The 14,443-nt window shown below is 44.9% G+C and overlaps 1 protein-coding gene across 3 annotated transcripts in view; it reads left to right on the top strand.

The window, feature by feature from the left end:
* The window catches only part of plxdc2b (plexin domain containing 2b), a 178,482-nt gene that overhangs the window by 122,169 nt on the left and 41,870 nt on the right, over nucleotides 1–14,443 (top strand). For all 3 annotated transcript variants that reach the window (XM_064941838.1, XM_064941837.1, XM_064941839.1), the window contains exons 5-6: nucleotides 5,623–5,745; nucleotides 13,965–14,083. In XM_064941838.1, the coding sequence (XP_064797910.1) occupies nucleotides 5,623–5,745; nucleotides 13,965–14,083 (242 nt within the window). The remainder of the gene's footprint in view (nucleotides 1–5,622; nucleotides 5,746–13,964; nucleotides 14,084–14,443) is intronic.

A 14,443-nucleotide genomic window follows, 5' to 3' on the forward strand; every position in this document is an offset into this window, starting at 1 on the left:
CAGATTCCCTCTGGAACGGGGCACAAGACAAGGGTGCTCGCTGTCCCCCCTGCTCTACTGGTTGGGAGCGGAACCTCTGGCAGAGCTGATAAGGAGCAATCCAGGTATTATGGGTGTTTCTGCAGGCGGCCTGCAGCACAAGATTTCGCTTTACGCGGATGATGTCTTGCTCTACATATCCAACCCTGAGAAATCCCTCCCTCTCATTTTAGACACAATTGCTCAGTATGACAAGTTTTCAAGTTATAAGATCAATTTTAACAAATCCACTGTCTGCCCTCTCAATATTACACTCACCAGCTCTATGAAGACACTATGTCCTTTTCAATGGAAAACACAAGGGTTTCAATACCTCGGGATCTTCATAACACCAGATCTGAATAGCCTTTTTAAGGAAAATTATCTTCCACTTCTGGATCGAATCAAGAACGATCTCCAAACCTGGATCTCCCTCCCAATTAGCTTAGTAGGAAGAATTAATGTCATCCGTATGAACGTCCTCCCTAGACTGAACTACTTATTTCAGATGCTCCCATGCTATCTCCCAGTTTCCTTCTTCAAAACAACTAACCAAAGCATCACCAAATTTATATGGGGCAATAAAAAACCTAGGATCAAGTTTTCCACTCTATCGAAACCTGAATGTAAGGGTGGTCTTGCCCTTCCCTCCCTTCAATTGTACTACTGGTCTGCCCAAATCCGCAACATGCTAACATGGATCACAAACAGACAAGAGTCAACGTGGATTCAGATAGAAGCCCAATCCTGTGGTTCATTGCCCTTAAGCTCAATTATATGAATTAATAACTTTGATGAAGTTGGCAGCATAGCCAAAACCTTTGTGATTTACACATATATATATATATGCACCAAGGAAAATAAATAGATTATGAAAAATAAGTGTTTTTATTTGACTTTATCTTTCATTTTAATTGTATTTTAATTTTTTCAAATGTACTATTATATTTTTTGATTTTAAATTTTTATTTTTTTAAGCCTGTCACATCTGTGAATGTGGAATGTGTTTTGTTGGTTGATTGAAAACAAGAACTTTAAATTGAAAAAAAAAAAACATTCCCACGCCTATCTTTTTAAACTTTACTTTGATTACTCAAACTCTGAGGTAAACACTAAGGCTCAGGCACTATTTCAAATAAATAAAAAATTACAATTAAAAAATGTATTTAGATTCAGAAGGGTTCTATGTTCTATGTAGAACCCGTCTTGCCTTCCAAAGAATCTTTGAGGAACCCTACTTCCTAATACGGTTCTTATGTTAAAGGTTCTAGGTAGAACCATTTTCCTTACAAATAACTTTTGTCTTCCAAAAAGTGTTCTTCAGATGAAAACAGTTATTGGTAGAAACCTATCCCTCTGCAAAGAACCATTTTAGAACCATTTTTCTAAGTGTGGATTGCAGTGGAATAACAAGGCAGCCAATAAACACACACACACACACACACACACACACACACACACACACACACACACACACACACACACACACACACACGCAACCTATATCTTCTAGCCACACACAAGCACTTGCACACTAACAGGCAAACAGATGAAGTAGAGAGAGAAGGGACAGACACGGGGAGGAAGCTGAGAGACACAAGGTGGTCGGTCACTCAGTATGGAGACAGCAGTTTGTCCAGTTGTTTCTCCTCTCTTCCTGTGAGCCTATGCTAACAAAGGCTTTCTCTATGTGTGTGCCTCTAGTGTCTGATAAGCCTCAGTCATTATGATTACACAGACAAAATGAGGGCAACCTCTCCCTTAATTGAAGAGATGTTTTTCTCGGCCGCTGTTTGTGAGATAAAGTAATGGCCAGATACGCAGCAGACGCTCAAGGCGAATACAGAGAGATAGAATGTGTGTGTGTGTGTGTGTGTGTGTGTGTGTGTGTGTGTGTGTGTGTGTGTGTGTGTGTGTGTGTGTGTGTGTGTGTGTGTGTGTGTGTGTGTGTGTGTGTGTGTGTGTGTGTGTGTGTGTGTGTGTGTGTGTGTGTGTGTGTGTGTGTGTGCGTGCGTGCGTGCGTGCGTGCGTGTGTGCGTGTGTACGTGCGTGCAGGCGTGTCTTCCTCCTATGCCGGCTGCTCCTATGAAGTCTCTCCAGAACTTAACAAAGGCTCAGTATGGAAAAACAATTGGGTTGTTTGGACAGCATGTTTAATAAAGTAGAGTGCTTGGTCAAGACATTCTGGCAATGCCCATTCGTGTTTTTCCTCTATATACAGAACAGTACTCCCTGATACCAGAACATGTAAACAGAGGTGGAACTAACCCCTTTTTCTCTTTCTCTCATTCCCTGCTGTTCTTACTCCTCTACTCCCACTCCTACTGTCCAGTTCCCCAATCATCCTTAAAGTGACGGCCATAATGAATTTGACTGCCTGCTCTATTGAATGGCTCTCTCTCTCTGGGTGTCTGCTCTTAAGTGTATTGCGAGACTGTCGTATTTTCCCCAGGCTGTCGGTTTAATGTTTTTGTGTTTGCAATAGATGTTTAGGAAAAGCCTCTCCCATCATACTCCACAGTGTGTTGAGAGAGAGAGAACATTTGAAATTTCATTTTTGTTTGTTTCACTTTTGTTTATTATTTGCTTTGGCAATGTTAACATATGTTTCCCATGCCAGTAAAGCCACTGAACTGAGAGAGAGAGAGAGAGAGAGAGAGAGAGAGAGAGAGAGAGAGAGAGAGAGAGAGAGAGAGAGAGAGAGAGAGAGAGAGAGAGAGAGAGAGAGAGAGAGAGAGAGAGAGAGAGAGAGAGAGAGAGACCAAACCTCCTCCCTCTGATCGCAGTTTTTCTCAATTGCTAAAACATTAAAACCCATTTGGCTGAACAAAGTTCTCAGTTGCCTGGACTCATTTGGCTAATTATGCAATCTGTTGTCAATACCTTAAACCATTTCACATGGTAGAACACAGTCTGTTGTCAATACCTTAAACCATTTCACATGGTAAAACACAGTCTGTTGTCAATACCTTAAACCATTTCACATGGTAAAACACAGTCTGTTGTCCATACCTTAAACCATTTCACATGGTAAAACACAGTCTGTTGTCAATACCTTAAACCATTTCACATGGTAAAACACAGTCTGTTGTCAATACCTTAAACCATTTCACATGGTAGAACACAGTCTGTTGTCAATACCTTAAACCATTTCACATGGTAAAACACAGTCTGTTGTCAATACCTTAAATCATTTCACATGGTAAAACACAGTCTGTTGTCAATACCTTAAACCATTTCACATGGTAAAACACAGTCTGTTGTCAATACCTTAAACCATTTCACATGGTAGAACACAGTCTGTTGTCAATACCTTAAACCATTTCACATGGTAAAACACAGTCTGTTGTCAATACCTTAAACCATTTCACATGGTAAAACACCATTTGCAGGTCTCACTTTTCAGCAAAACTCTAAACACATTCTCATTCTCAAAACACATTCTGCACTCTAATGCACATGTCATCCATACTGGTAAACACAAGTGGCAACAATCAAATACAAATAGAGAAGACATGTAATTGATTGAACACAACCACTCAAAATTGATTTAACCTGTTTCAAACCAACATAAGCCAGTTCAGAGAGCAAACAGGTTGTTGAAGGTGGGAAGGAGAAGGTCTGAGAATGGATACTGTAGTACAGTGCATTGTAGGCTGTATACTGTACTATGGACAAATTGTATGGCCCTGAACATTGTGCTTTTCATTTATCAACAGTACAAACTGCTCAATAGATTTTGACTGGTTGCAGGTTCATATCAACAAAGAACAAGAATTACAGTATCACAGAGACAAAGGACACGTTTGTGAGATGCAGGGCACAGTACTGTACAAATAGGGGTACAAGGAGGAGGAAGAACAAAAAGCAAAATTGCAAAGAGCAAAACAGAGTAGTAATTTGTGATCAATTTTGAGCTACTATGATAGAACATGTTTTCGTTCATCAAAAGACAATGACGGAAAAATATGAATATTTTTTTAGATAAAAGATGTGCTTCTCCCTGAAAATTGTATGTTTTGAACAATGTGTTTTCTATTTTTCGGTGTATTGTTTACTGACTGCTTGAGACTGTATATCATTTTGATCACTTTGTTTATGATTTGAGAGCAGTGTTTGATTTTGAACACGGGTAAAACTGTTTTGAGGCTAATGTTTAATTTTGCAAGAGGAGTCAGAGGTTATGTAAATAGTGCTTGAAGATGAGGTTTTGTATTAAATATTTTTCCTGGAAATGTAGCAGGGTTTCAGAAATTGTGTTTTAGCAATTGAGAAAAACTGTAAATGTCTCTCCCTCCCTCTCCCATGTTTACCTAGTAGACCGACAGGTAGGCTTTACTGTAGTCACTCAACTCCCCCTCCTCCTTCTATCCTCCCGTTCTCCTGTATCTCCACAGCTCTGTGCTCTGCTGACTGCACTGGGTGGGGGCACACACGAGTACAAACACACACACACATCTGGATGGGGGCTGCCCTTAAGGACAGGATTGATTTCTCACTGGGAGGGGCCGTGTTCTTGGCATCTGTCGTAATGTGTTGTTTTCTTTACAGCCCCTCTGCTGTTGGTGAAGACATATGGTGACACGAACTGGCAGTGAAATGGCTGCAGCTATTAGTGACCTTTTGAAGAACACTGTTTAGGTTCTCCCCCCCCCCCCCCCCTCCAATTGTTTTTTTTCTCGCTTTTTCTTGCTGAACAAAAGTTTCAGCCAGATGCATTCACCCAAAGCAACTTACAGCCATGTGTGCATGCGTTTAACGTATGGGTGGTCACAGGAATCAAACCCACCATGCTCTACCAACTGAGCAACAAAGGACAACTTTTTTTCGATTGATGTCCTCTCTGATGGAGCTGTATTTAAACGATACGAATAAACACACACACACACACACACACACACACACACACACACACTGTGGAAAAGCTGAGTGAGAAAGCAGCAGGCGTACCTTTTCGCCAGCCTTCTAACTGTCTCTAATGGCTGAAGAAGAAACAGTCCTCTGTGACTCTAACCTGTCATACAAAACCACCTTGTTGTGCGACTGAACAGAGTGGAAGCCCTTAACAAAGTCTTATTGTCACTGACTGTGTGTGCGTGCGCGTGTGTGTAGGTGCGTGCCTGCGTGTCTGGTTTGAGACTGTCAGGCAGAGAGGGAAGCTTCGCCAGGGAACATGACTGAGAAACTCCATTATACGATGAGTGGAATTTACTCCGCTAAATCAGCATTTCCTCTTTGAAGCCCTTCAGGTTTCATTGTATGTAATATAATTAGCTAATTAAACAGCAGATACCAAGCAGCTGATGCAGGTGGGGGGTTAGGAGGCCAGTGGCTGGGGGGGCAGCGGGGATATGATGGACCATTTTTGTAAACGTGTGGGAAGATGAACAGACATGCATCTAGACTTGCTGAAGTTCGTGGTTTATTGAACTGCACCTGGCCCGTAAGGGGGCAGCACCTGTCTGACCTTGATATGTGAGAGCGAGAGAGACCTTGAACAAGTGGAATATAATAGTAGGCCCTCAGTCGTTTACATGCTGTCTTGTTGCGTGGTGGCGACTGTCGTATATAATGAGTACTATCTGCTCTGTGTTTCTTCCTCAGGGTTCATCTACACGGGTGATGTGGTCCACAGGATGCTGACGGCCACCCAGTACATCGCCCCCCTCATGGCCAACTTTGATCCCAGTGTCTCCAGGAACTCAACCGTCATCTACTTTGACAATGGTACGTGGCATTCAGTCCCTGGTTTTTCTGTGCTCTGTCCTGAAGATATTAGCAACTCCAGCTACAAGATCCCACGTCTGACAGAAGTGCGTAACTTGCAAGATGCAAAGCTGAGACCCATGGCTCTCAAAGGCATGCTGGAGCACATGACGAACGGCGCCAGAAGCACAGACTATTGGTGGGAAAAGGAAAACCTAATAATGGGCTCTTTCAAAAACAGGTCAATCTTATGGTTGGAATCTCTTCTCTGACCATGTAGGCCTCCATTGCCAATCTCCCCAAATCAGTGTCTGCCTCCCAAATGGCACCCTATATCCTATTTCGGGGATAGGGTGTCATTTAGGACGCAACTAGTGACTGACTAGCTGAATGACCTTTTCCATCACGGGTTAGGCAGTGTGGCAGCTGATCGATACCCAGCCTAGATGCTCTTTTACCAGTCCATCCATCAGGCAGTGGCCTGCCAAGGCTGCATGTAGACGGGAACCTCAGCCTCGCCTCTCTACCTCATACACATCCAATTAAAACCTGATTCATCTACTTTAAATGTAGCCCCCCATGGGGACCCACTGACAGCCTCTCTTTCGCACTTTAAGAAGTATTCAACGTTGTAAGAAGTTGTGTCTATGTGTTTTCAACATTTTCGAGCCCTATGCAGTCATCGTCCCCCTGCCGACTAGTACACTATTCCCAGTGTGTCGAGAGAGATTTTTTTTGCCTAACTTTCTGCAGCATATAAGCCATTTTAGGGAAAAACAAGGCCAGCTTGTGCAGTGCACTCATTCTCACCCAGTGTGTATTTTTAGAAGAGGGAGCCCCAGATAGCACGGCTGCGTTCTCTCTGAACTCAATGCATTTTAAGTAGGCTCCGGACTTCTATTAGGCTTACCTTTTATAGCGCTGACTGGTGGAACTCACACGGCCAACAAGGAGTAGCCACACTACTCTCTTTTCCCTCCTCCAATCTACCTATACCTCTGTCTACCTCTACACATCTTCAATTTACCCTCAATTGCCCCCTCTCTCCCTCCCTCATTCCCCACCCAAATCAGAATCCAAGCAGAGTAGCGTTGCGTTCCCAGCCCCCCGTACACTGTTCTAGCCAGGATCCATTCTCAGTCAGATAGAGAGAGTATTCAGAACAGACAGGGTTACTGTGACAACCGCTGGTTGTATCCCAAATGGCACCCTATTCCCTATACAGTGCACCATGTTTGACCAGGGCACATGGGGCACCCCAATTTCCCATATAGGGAATAGGGTGCCATTTGGGACGCGGAAACTGACATGCCCTGCCTCGATTCCTGTCCTCTCTACATCAAGCATGCGGCCCCATGCCCCGGCCAGGTCATGGAGAATCCTGTAGCACCAGCCTCATGCATAAGCCTTCTGGAGGCCAGGTGTGGATATTATGGGGTTTCCTGTAGCACTACAGCTGCAGTACTCCGAGCTGTCAGCAGAGAAATGAAATTCCCACTTTACTTTGGACGGGAGAAAGGTTCAGGCTGTGTGATGGAAAAATTGATTACTTATGTGAACAAACCTTTATTGCTCTGGCTCCTGGCCAAATGACTGTATGGCTGCATGGGAGAGCAAAGGCATCACTTTCACATCCAAAGGCTCTCCAAAGTCCACACTAAATCAAAACAGCATGGGGAGGAACGTGAGGTTTGCACCCAGGGTAGGGATGTGTGTGGTTATTTGAATATCTGAACGGGATGTTAGTATTCAAATACATTTTGGGAGAGAAAACAGGCCTGTTTTAACCAGATTGCTTTTTCTAAATGAAATGACAATATCCATGTGACATTGTTATATACAAGGATATACCATGACATTTCAAATGATTCACTGAATAAGATAACAAACTTTTCAGTGTTGTGCATGCACGTGCGCCCCACCGAAAGACCGGTAGCCTTCACCTGTCTTGTTGTTTATGTCGTCCAATCAGAGCGGCAAAGAGGCTCAATGTGTAGCAAATGGCGTGAGAGTTCACTAACGTAATGCAACGATGGAACAAAAAACAAATAAAAATGCTCTAAAAGTTAGCGTGAAAGCTACAATGAGCAACCAACAGGTAGGCTGTTTTGTCTGAATGCGGTTGGGGAGAAAGCGCAGCATGTGGCTTCAATCAGCCTGGCTACTCCAGTCAAGACAGGCACTGTTATGTGGGATGATGAATAACGTTGTGGCTGCTGCAAGTTAGCTAGTCTTGGCTGTAGCTGAGTTGTCTTGGCGTCTCTCTCTCTCTCGCTCTCCCTTCCTCTGCTCGCTACACACACCGCCCCATATAACCTCTGCAGGCACAGCTGCAGCAATAACACACCCATCCAGTACAGAGTACTTCATGTGAGCTTCCTCCTGATTCTTCAAAAATAATTAAATGCGTCCTGTATGTTGCAAGGTGTTTTGTTAACTGGAATATAAACTCAGCAAAAAAAGAAACGTCCCTTTTTTCAGGACCCTGTCTTTCAAATATAAGTCGTATGAATCCAAATAACTTCCGGCGCCGACAGAGATGGCCGCCTCGCTTTGCGTTCCTAGGAAACTATGCAGTTTTTTGTTTTTTCACGTGTTATTTCTTACATTAGTACCCCAGGTCATCTTAGGTTTCATTACATACAGTCGAGAAGAACTACTGAATATAAGAGCAGCGTCAACTCACCATCAGTACGACCAAGAATATGACTTTCGCGAAGCGGATCCTGTGTTCTGCCTTTCACCCAGGACAATGGAATGGATCCCAGCCGGCGACCCAAAAAAACGACTTCGTAGAAGAGGGAAACGAGGCGGTCTTCTGGTCAGACTCCGGAGACGGGCACATCGTGCACCACTCCCTAGCATTCTTCTCGCCAATGTCCAGTCTCTTGACAACAAGGTTGATGAAATCCGAGCAAGGGTAGCATTCCAGAGGGACATCAGAGACTATAACGTTCTTTGCTTCAACGGAAACATGGCTCACTGGAGAGACGCTATCGGAGTCGGTGCAGCCAGCTGGTTTCTCCACGCATCGCGCCGACAGAAACAAACATCTTTCTGGTAAGAAGAGGGGCGGGGGCGTATGCCTTATGGCTAACGAGACGTGGTGTGATCACAAAAACACACAGGAACTCAAATCGTTCTGTTCACCTGATTTAGAATTCCTCACAATCAAATGTTGACCGCATTATCTACCAAGAGAATTCTCTTCGATTATAATCACAGCCGTATATATTCCCCCCAAGCAGACACATCGATGGCTCTGAATGAACTTTATTTGACTCTTTGCAAACTGGAATCCATACATCCTGAGGCTGCATTCATTGGAGCTGGGGATTTTAACAAGGCTAATCTGAAAACAACAAGACTCCCTAAATTGTATCAGCATATCGATTGCGCAACCAGGGCTGGCAAAACCTTGGATCATTGCTATTCTAACTTCCGCGATGCATATAAGGCCCTGCCCCGCCCTCCTTTCGGAAAAGCTGACCACGACTCCATTTTGTTGATCCCTGCCTACAGACAGAAACTAAAACAAGAAGCTCCCACTCTGAGGTCTGTCCAACGCTGGTCCGACCAATCTGATTCCACACTCCAAGACTGCTTCCATCACGTGGACTGGGATATGTTTCGTATTGCGTCAGACAACAACATTGATGATTACGCTGATTTGGTGTGCGAGTTCATTAGAACGTGCATTGAAGATGTCGTTCCCATAGCAACGATTAAAACATTCCCAAACCAGAAACCATGGATTGATGGCAGCATTCGCGTGAAACTGAAAGCGCGAACCACTGCTTTTAATCAGGGCAAGGTGACCGGAAACATGACCGAATACAAACAGTGCAGCTATTCCCTCCGCAAGGCAATCAAACAAGCTAAGCGTCAGTATAGAGACAAAGTAGAATCTCAATTCAACGGCTCAGACACAAGAGGTATGTGGCAGGGTCTACAGTCAATCACGGATTACAAAAAGAAAACCAGCCCAGTCACGGACCAGGATGTCTTGCTCCCAGGCAGACTAAATAACTTTTTTGCCCACTTTGAGGACAATACAGTGCCACTGACACGGCCTGCAACGAAAACATGCGGACTCTCCTTCACTGCTGCTGAGGTGAGTAAAACATTTAAACGTGTTAACCCTCGCAAGGCTGCAGGCCCAGACGGCATCGCCAGCCGCGCCCTCAGAGCATGCGCAGACCAGCTGGCTTTTGTGTTTACGGACATATTCAATCAATCCCTATCCCAGTCTGCTGTTCCCACATGCTTCAAGAGGGCCACCATTGTTCCTGTTCCCAAGAAAGCTAAGGTAACTGAGCTAAACGACTACCGCCCCGAAGCACTCACTTCCGTCATCATGAAGTGCTTTGAGAGACTAGTCAAGGACCATATCACCTCCACCCTACCTGACACCCTAGACCCACTCCAATCTGCTTACCGCCCAAATAGGTCCACAGACGATGCAATCTCAACCACACTGCACACTGCCCTAACCCATCTGGACAAGAGGAATACCTATGTGAGAATGCTGTTCATTGACTACAGCTCGGCATTTAACACCATAGTACCCTCCAAGCTCGTCATCAAGCTCGAGACCCTGGGTCTCGACCCCGCCCTGTGCAACTGGGTACTGGACTTCCTGACGGGCCGCCCCCAGGTGGTGAGGGTAGGCAACAACATCTCCACCCCGCTGATCCTCAACACTGGGGCCCCACAAGGGTGCGTTCTGAGCCCTCTCCTGTACTCTCTGTTCACCCACGACTGCGTGGCCACGCACGCCTCCAACTCAATCATCAAGTTTGCGGATGACACAACAGTGGTAGGCTTGATTACCAACAACGACGAGACGGCCTACAGGGAGGAGGTGAGGGCCCTCGGAGTGTGGTGTCAGGAAAATAACCTCACACTCAACGTCAACAAAACTAAGGAGATGATTGTGGACTTCAGGAAACAGCAGAGGGAACACCCCCCTATCCACATCGATGGAACAGTAGTGGAGAGGGTAGTAAGTTTTAAGTTCCTCAGCATACACATCACAGACCAACTGAATTGGTCCACCCACACAGACAGCATCGTGAAGAAGGCGCAGCAGCGACTCTTCAACCTCAGGAGGCGGAAGAAATTCGGCTTGTCACCAAAAGCACTCACAAACTTCTACAGATGCACAATCGAGAGCATCCTGGCAGGCTGTATCACCGCCTGGTACGGCAACTGCTCCGCCCACAACCGTAAGGCTCTCCAGAGGGTAGTGAGGTCTGCACAACGCATCACCGGGGGCAAACTACCTGCCCTCCAGGACACCGACACCACCCAATGTTACAGGAAGGATATAAAGATCATCAAGGACAACAACCACCCGAGCCATTACCTGTTCACCCCGCTATCATCCAGAAGGCGAGGTCAGTACAGGTGCATCAAAGCTGGGACCGAGAGACTGAAAAACAGCTTCTATCTCAAGGACATCAGGCTGTTAAACAGCCACCACTAACATTGAGTGGCTGCTGCCAACACACTGACTCAACTCCAGCCACTTTAATAATGGGAATTGATGGGAAATTATGTAAAATATATCACTAGCCACTTTAAACAATGCTACCTAATATAATGTTTACATACCCTACATTATTCATCTCATATGTATACGTATATACTGTACTCTACATAATCTACTGCATCTTTATGTAATACATGTATCACTAGCCACTTTAACTATGCCACTTTGTTTACATACTCATCTCATATGTATATACTGTACTCGATACCATCTACTGTATCTTGCCTATGCTGCTCTGTACCATCACTCATTCATATATCTTTATGTACATATTCTTTATCCCCTTACACTTGTGTGTATAAGACAGAATTGTTAGTTAGATTACTTGTTGGTTATTACTGCATTGTCGGAACTAGAAGCACAAGCATTTCGCTACACTCGCATTAACATCTGCTAACCATGTGTATGTGACAAATAAAATTAGATTTGATTTTAACTTCACAGATCTTCATTGTAAAGGGTTTAAACATCGTTTCCAGTGCTTGTTCAATGAACCATAAACAATTAATGAACGTGCACCTGTGGAACGGTTGTTAAGACACTAACAGCTTACAGATGGTTGGCAATTAAGGTCACAGTTATGAAAACGTAGGACACTCAAGAGGCCTTTCTACTGACTTTGAAAATCACCAAAAGAAAGATGCCCAGGGTCCCTGCTCATCTGTGTGAAAGTGCCTTAGGCATGCTACAGATGTGGCCAGGACAATAAATTGTAATGTCCATACTGTGAGACGCCTAAGACAGCACTACAGGGAGACAGGATGGACAGCTGATCATCCTCGCAATGGCAGACCATGTGTAACAGCACCTGCACAGGATCGGTACATCCGAACATCACACCTGCGGGACAGGTACAGGATGGCAACAACAACTGCCCGAGGTACACCAGGAACGCACAATCCCTACATCAGTGTTCAGACTGTCCGCAATAGGCTGAGAGAGGCTTGTAGGCCTGTTGTAAGGCAGCTCCTCACCATACCTCACCGCCAACAACATCTTCTATGGGCACAAACCCACCGTCGCTGGACCAGACAGGACTGGCAAAAAGTTTTCTTCACTGATGAGACGCGGTTTTGTCTCACCAGGGGTGATGGTCGGATTCACGTTTATCGTCGAAGGAATGAGCGTTACACCGAGGCCTGTAGTCTGGAGCGGGATAGATTTGGAGGTGGAAGGTCCATCATGGTCTGGGGCGGTGTGTCACAGAATCATCTGACTGAGCTTGTTGTCATTGCAGGCAATCTCAACGCTGTGTGTTACAGGGAAAACTTCCTCCTCCCTCATGTGGTACCCTTCCTGCATGCTCATCCTAACATGACCCTCCAGCCACCAGCCATATTGCTCATTCTGTGCGTGATTTAATGCAAGACAGGAATGTCAGTTTTCTGCCATGGCCAGCGAAGAGCCCAGATCTCAATCCCATTGAGCACGTCTGCGACCTGTTGGATTGGAGGGTGAGGGCTAGGGCCGTTCCCCTCAGAAATGTCCAGGAACTTGTAGGTTCCTTGGTGGAAGAGTGGGGTAACATCTCACCGCAAGAACTGGCAATTCTGGTGCAGTCCATGAGGAGATGCAGCTGGTGGCCACACCAGATACTGACTGTTACTTTTGATTTTGACCCCCCTTTGTCCAAGGGCACATTACTCCATTTCTGTTAGTCACATGTCTGTGGAACTTGTTCAGTTTATGTCTCAGTTGTTGGAACTTGTAGGTGCCTTGGTGGAAGAGTGGGGTAACATCTCACTGCAAGAACTGGCAATTCTGGTGCAGTCCATGAGGAGATGCACTGCAGTACTTAATGCAGCTGGTGGCCACACCAGATACTGACTGTTACTTTTGATTTTGACCCCCCTTTGTCCAGGGGCACATTATTCCATTTATGTTAGTCACATGTCTGTGGAACTTGTTCAGTTTATGTCTCAGTTGTTGAATCTTGTTATGTTCATACAAATATTTACACATGTTACGTTTGCTGAAAATAAGCGCAGTTGACAGTGAGAGGACGTTTCTTTTTTTTTTGCTGAATTTACTAGGCTTACATGTATCTTTTATAATCTGAGAAGGTGAGACTGTGGTATCAGAGAAGACACGTCACAACTCATTTTGGCTACCCTGGGTGCCTCCGGCAATGTTTGAAACTTAAGGAACCTTTCCTCCTCTGGGTTTTGCTCTCCAAATTCTTATCTAATAGAAATCTATGTAGGTCTATGTAGTTCTCAGTTGTCATGTGTAGTTATATATCAGGGGTGGGTAATCATTTTGTCTCAAAGGGCCACATTGGGATTTCAAAATTCAGGGGGCTGCATAGACTTCTTTGGGGACCGATTTTGTTATAGGTCCATTATAATTTCTACAAACTTTCTATCCAGTTTTAAACCCCTAGGATTCCAACACCTGTTATGTTTGGTTCTGTATGGTCCTGTGTGGTTATACTGTATGTGGTTCTATATTATTTTGTATGGTCATGTGTGGTTCTAAGTGGTTTTGTGTGGAACTGTGTGTTTATATGTAGTGCTGTGTGGACCTGTGTGGTTACACAGTGTGTTGTTCTGTGTGGTACTGTGTTGTTCTAAGTAAGTTATATATAGTGGTTCTTTGTGGTTTTGCATGGTCCTGTGTGGTTATGAGGTTCTGTTTGGTTGTCTAAGGTTCTGACAGTCTCCCTCTCTCCCTTCCTCTCATCCAGGCACTGCTCTGGTAGTCCAGTGGGACCATGTCCACCTGCAGGACAGCTACAACCTGGGCAGCTTCACCTTCCAGGCCACACTGCACAGCGACGGCAGGATCATCTTCGCCTACAAAGAGGTCTCTCTCTCTCTCGTTCTCTTTATCTACATATACCTCACTCTCTCTCTCTCTCTCTCTCTCTCTCTCTCTCCTCTCTCTCTCTGTTGCTCCCTATCTAGGCTATATGTCCCTCCCCTCTGCCTCTTTCTCTCTCTTTCTCTATTTCTGCTAGTCTTAGTCCCTCTCTCACTGTCTCTCTTTATTTCTCTCGCTGCTCCTCCCTCCACCTCTCTCCCATAGATGGGTGGATTGCTTAGCGGAAAAAAACAATCTGTGCGCAACCCTTGAGGAAAACAGAAGGGATTAGTTTAGAATCAAAGGATTGTTGACAACATGCACACTTTATTTCCTCCTCAAATGTTCATTGAGAACATAAAT

Source organism: Oncorhynchus masou, chromosome 28 (assembly GCF_036934945.1).
Source record: "Oncorhynchus masou masou isolate Uvic2021 chromosome 28, UVic_Omas_1.1, whole genome shotgun sequence".
NCBI lineage: Eukaryota > Metazoa > Chordata > Actinopteri > Salmoniformes > Salmonidae > Oncorhynchus > Oncorhynchus masou.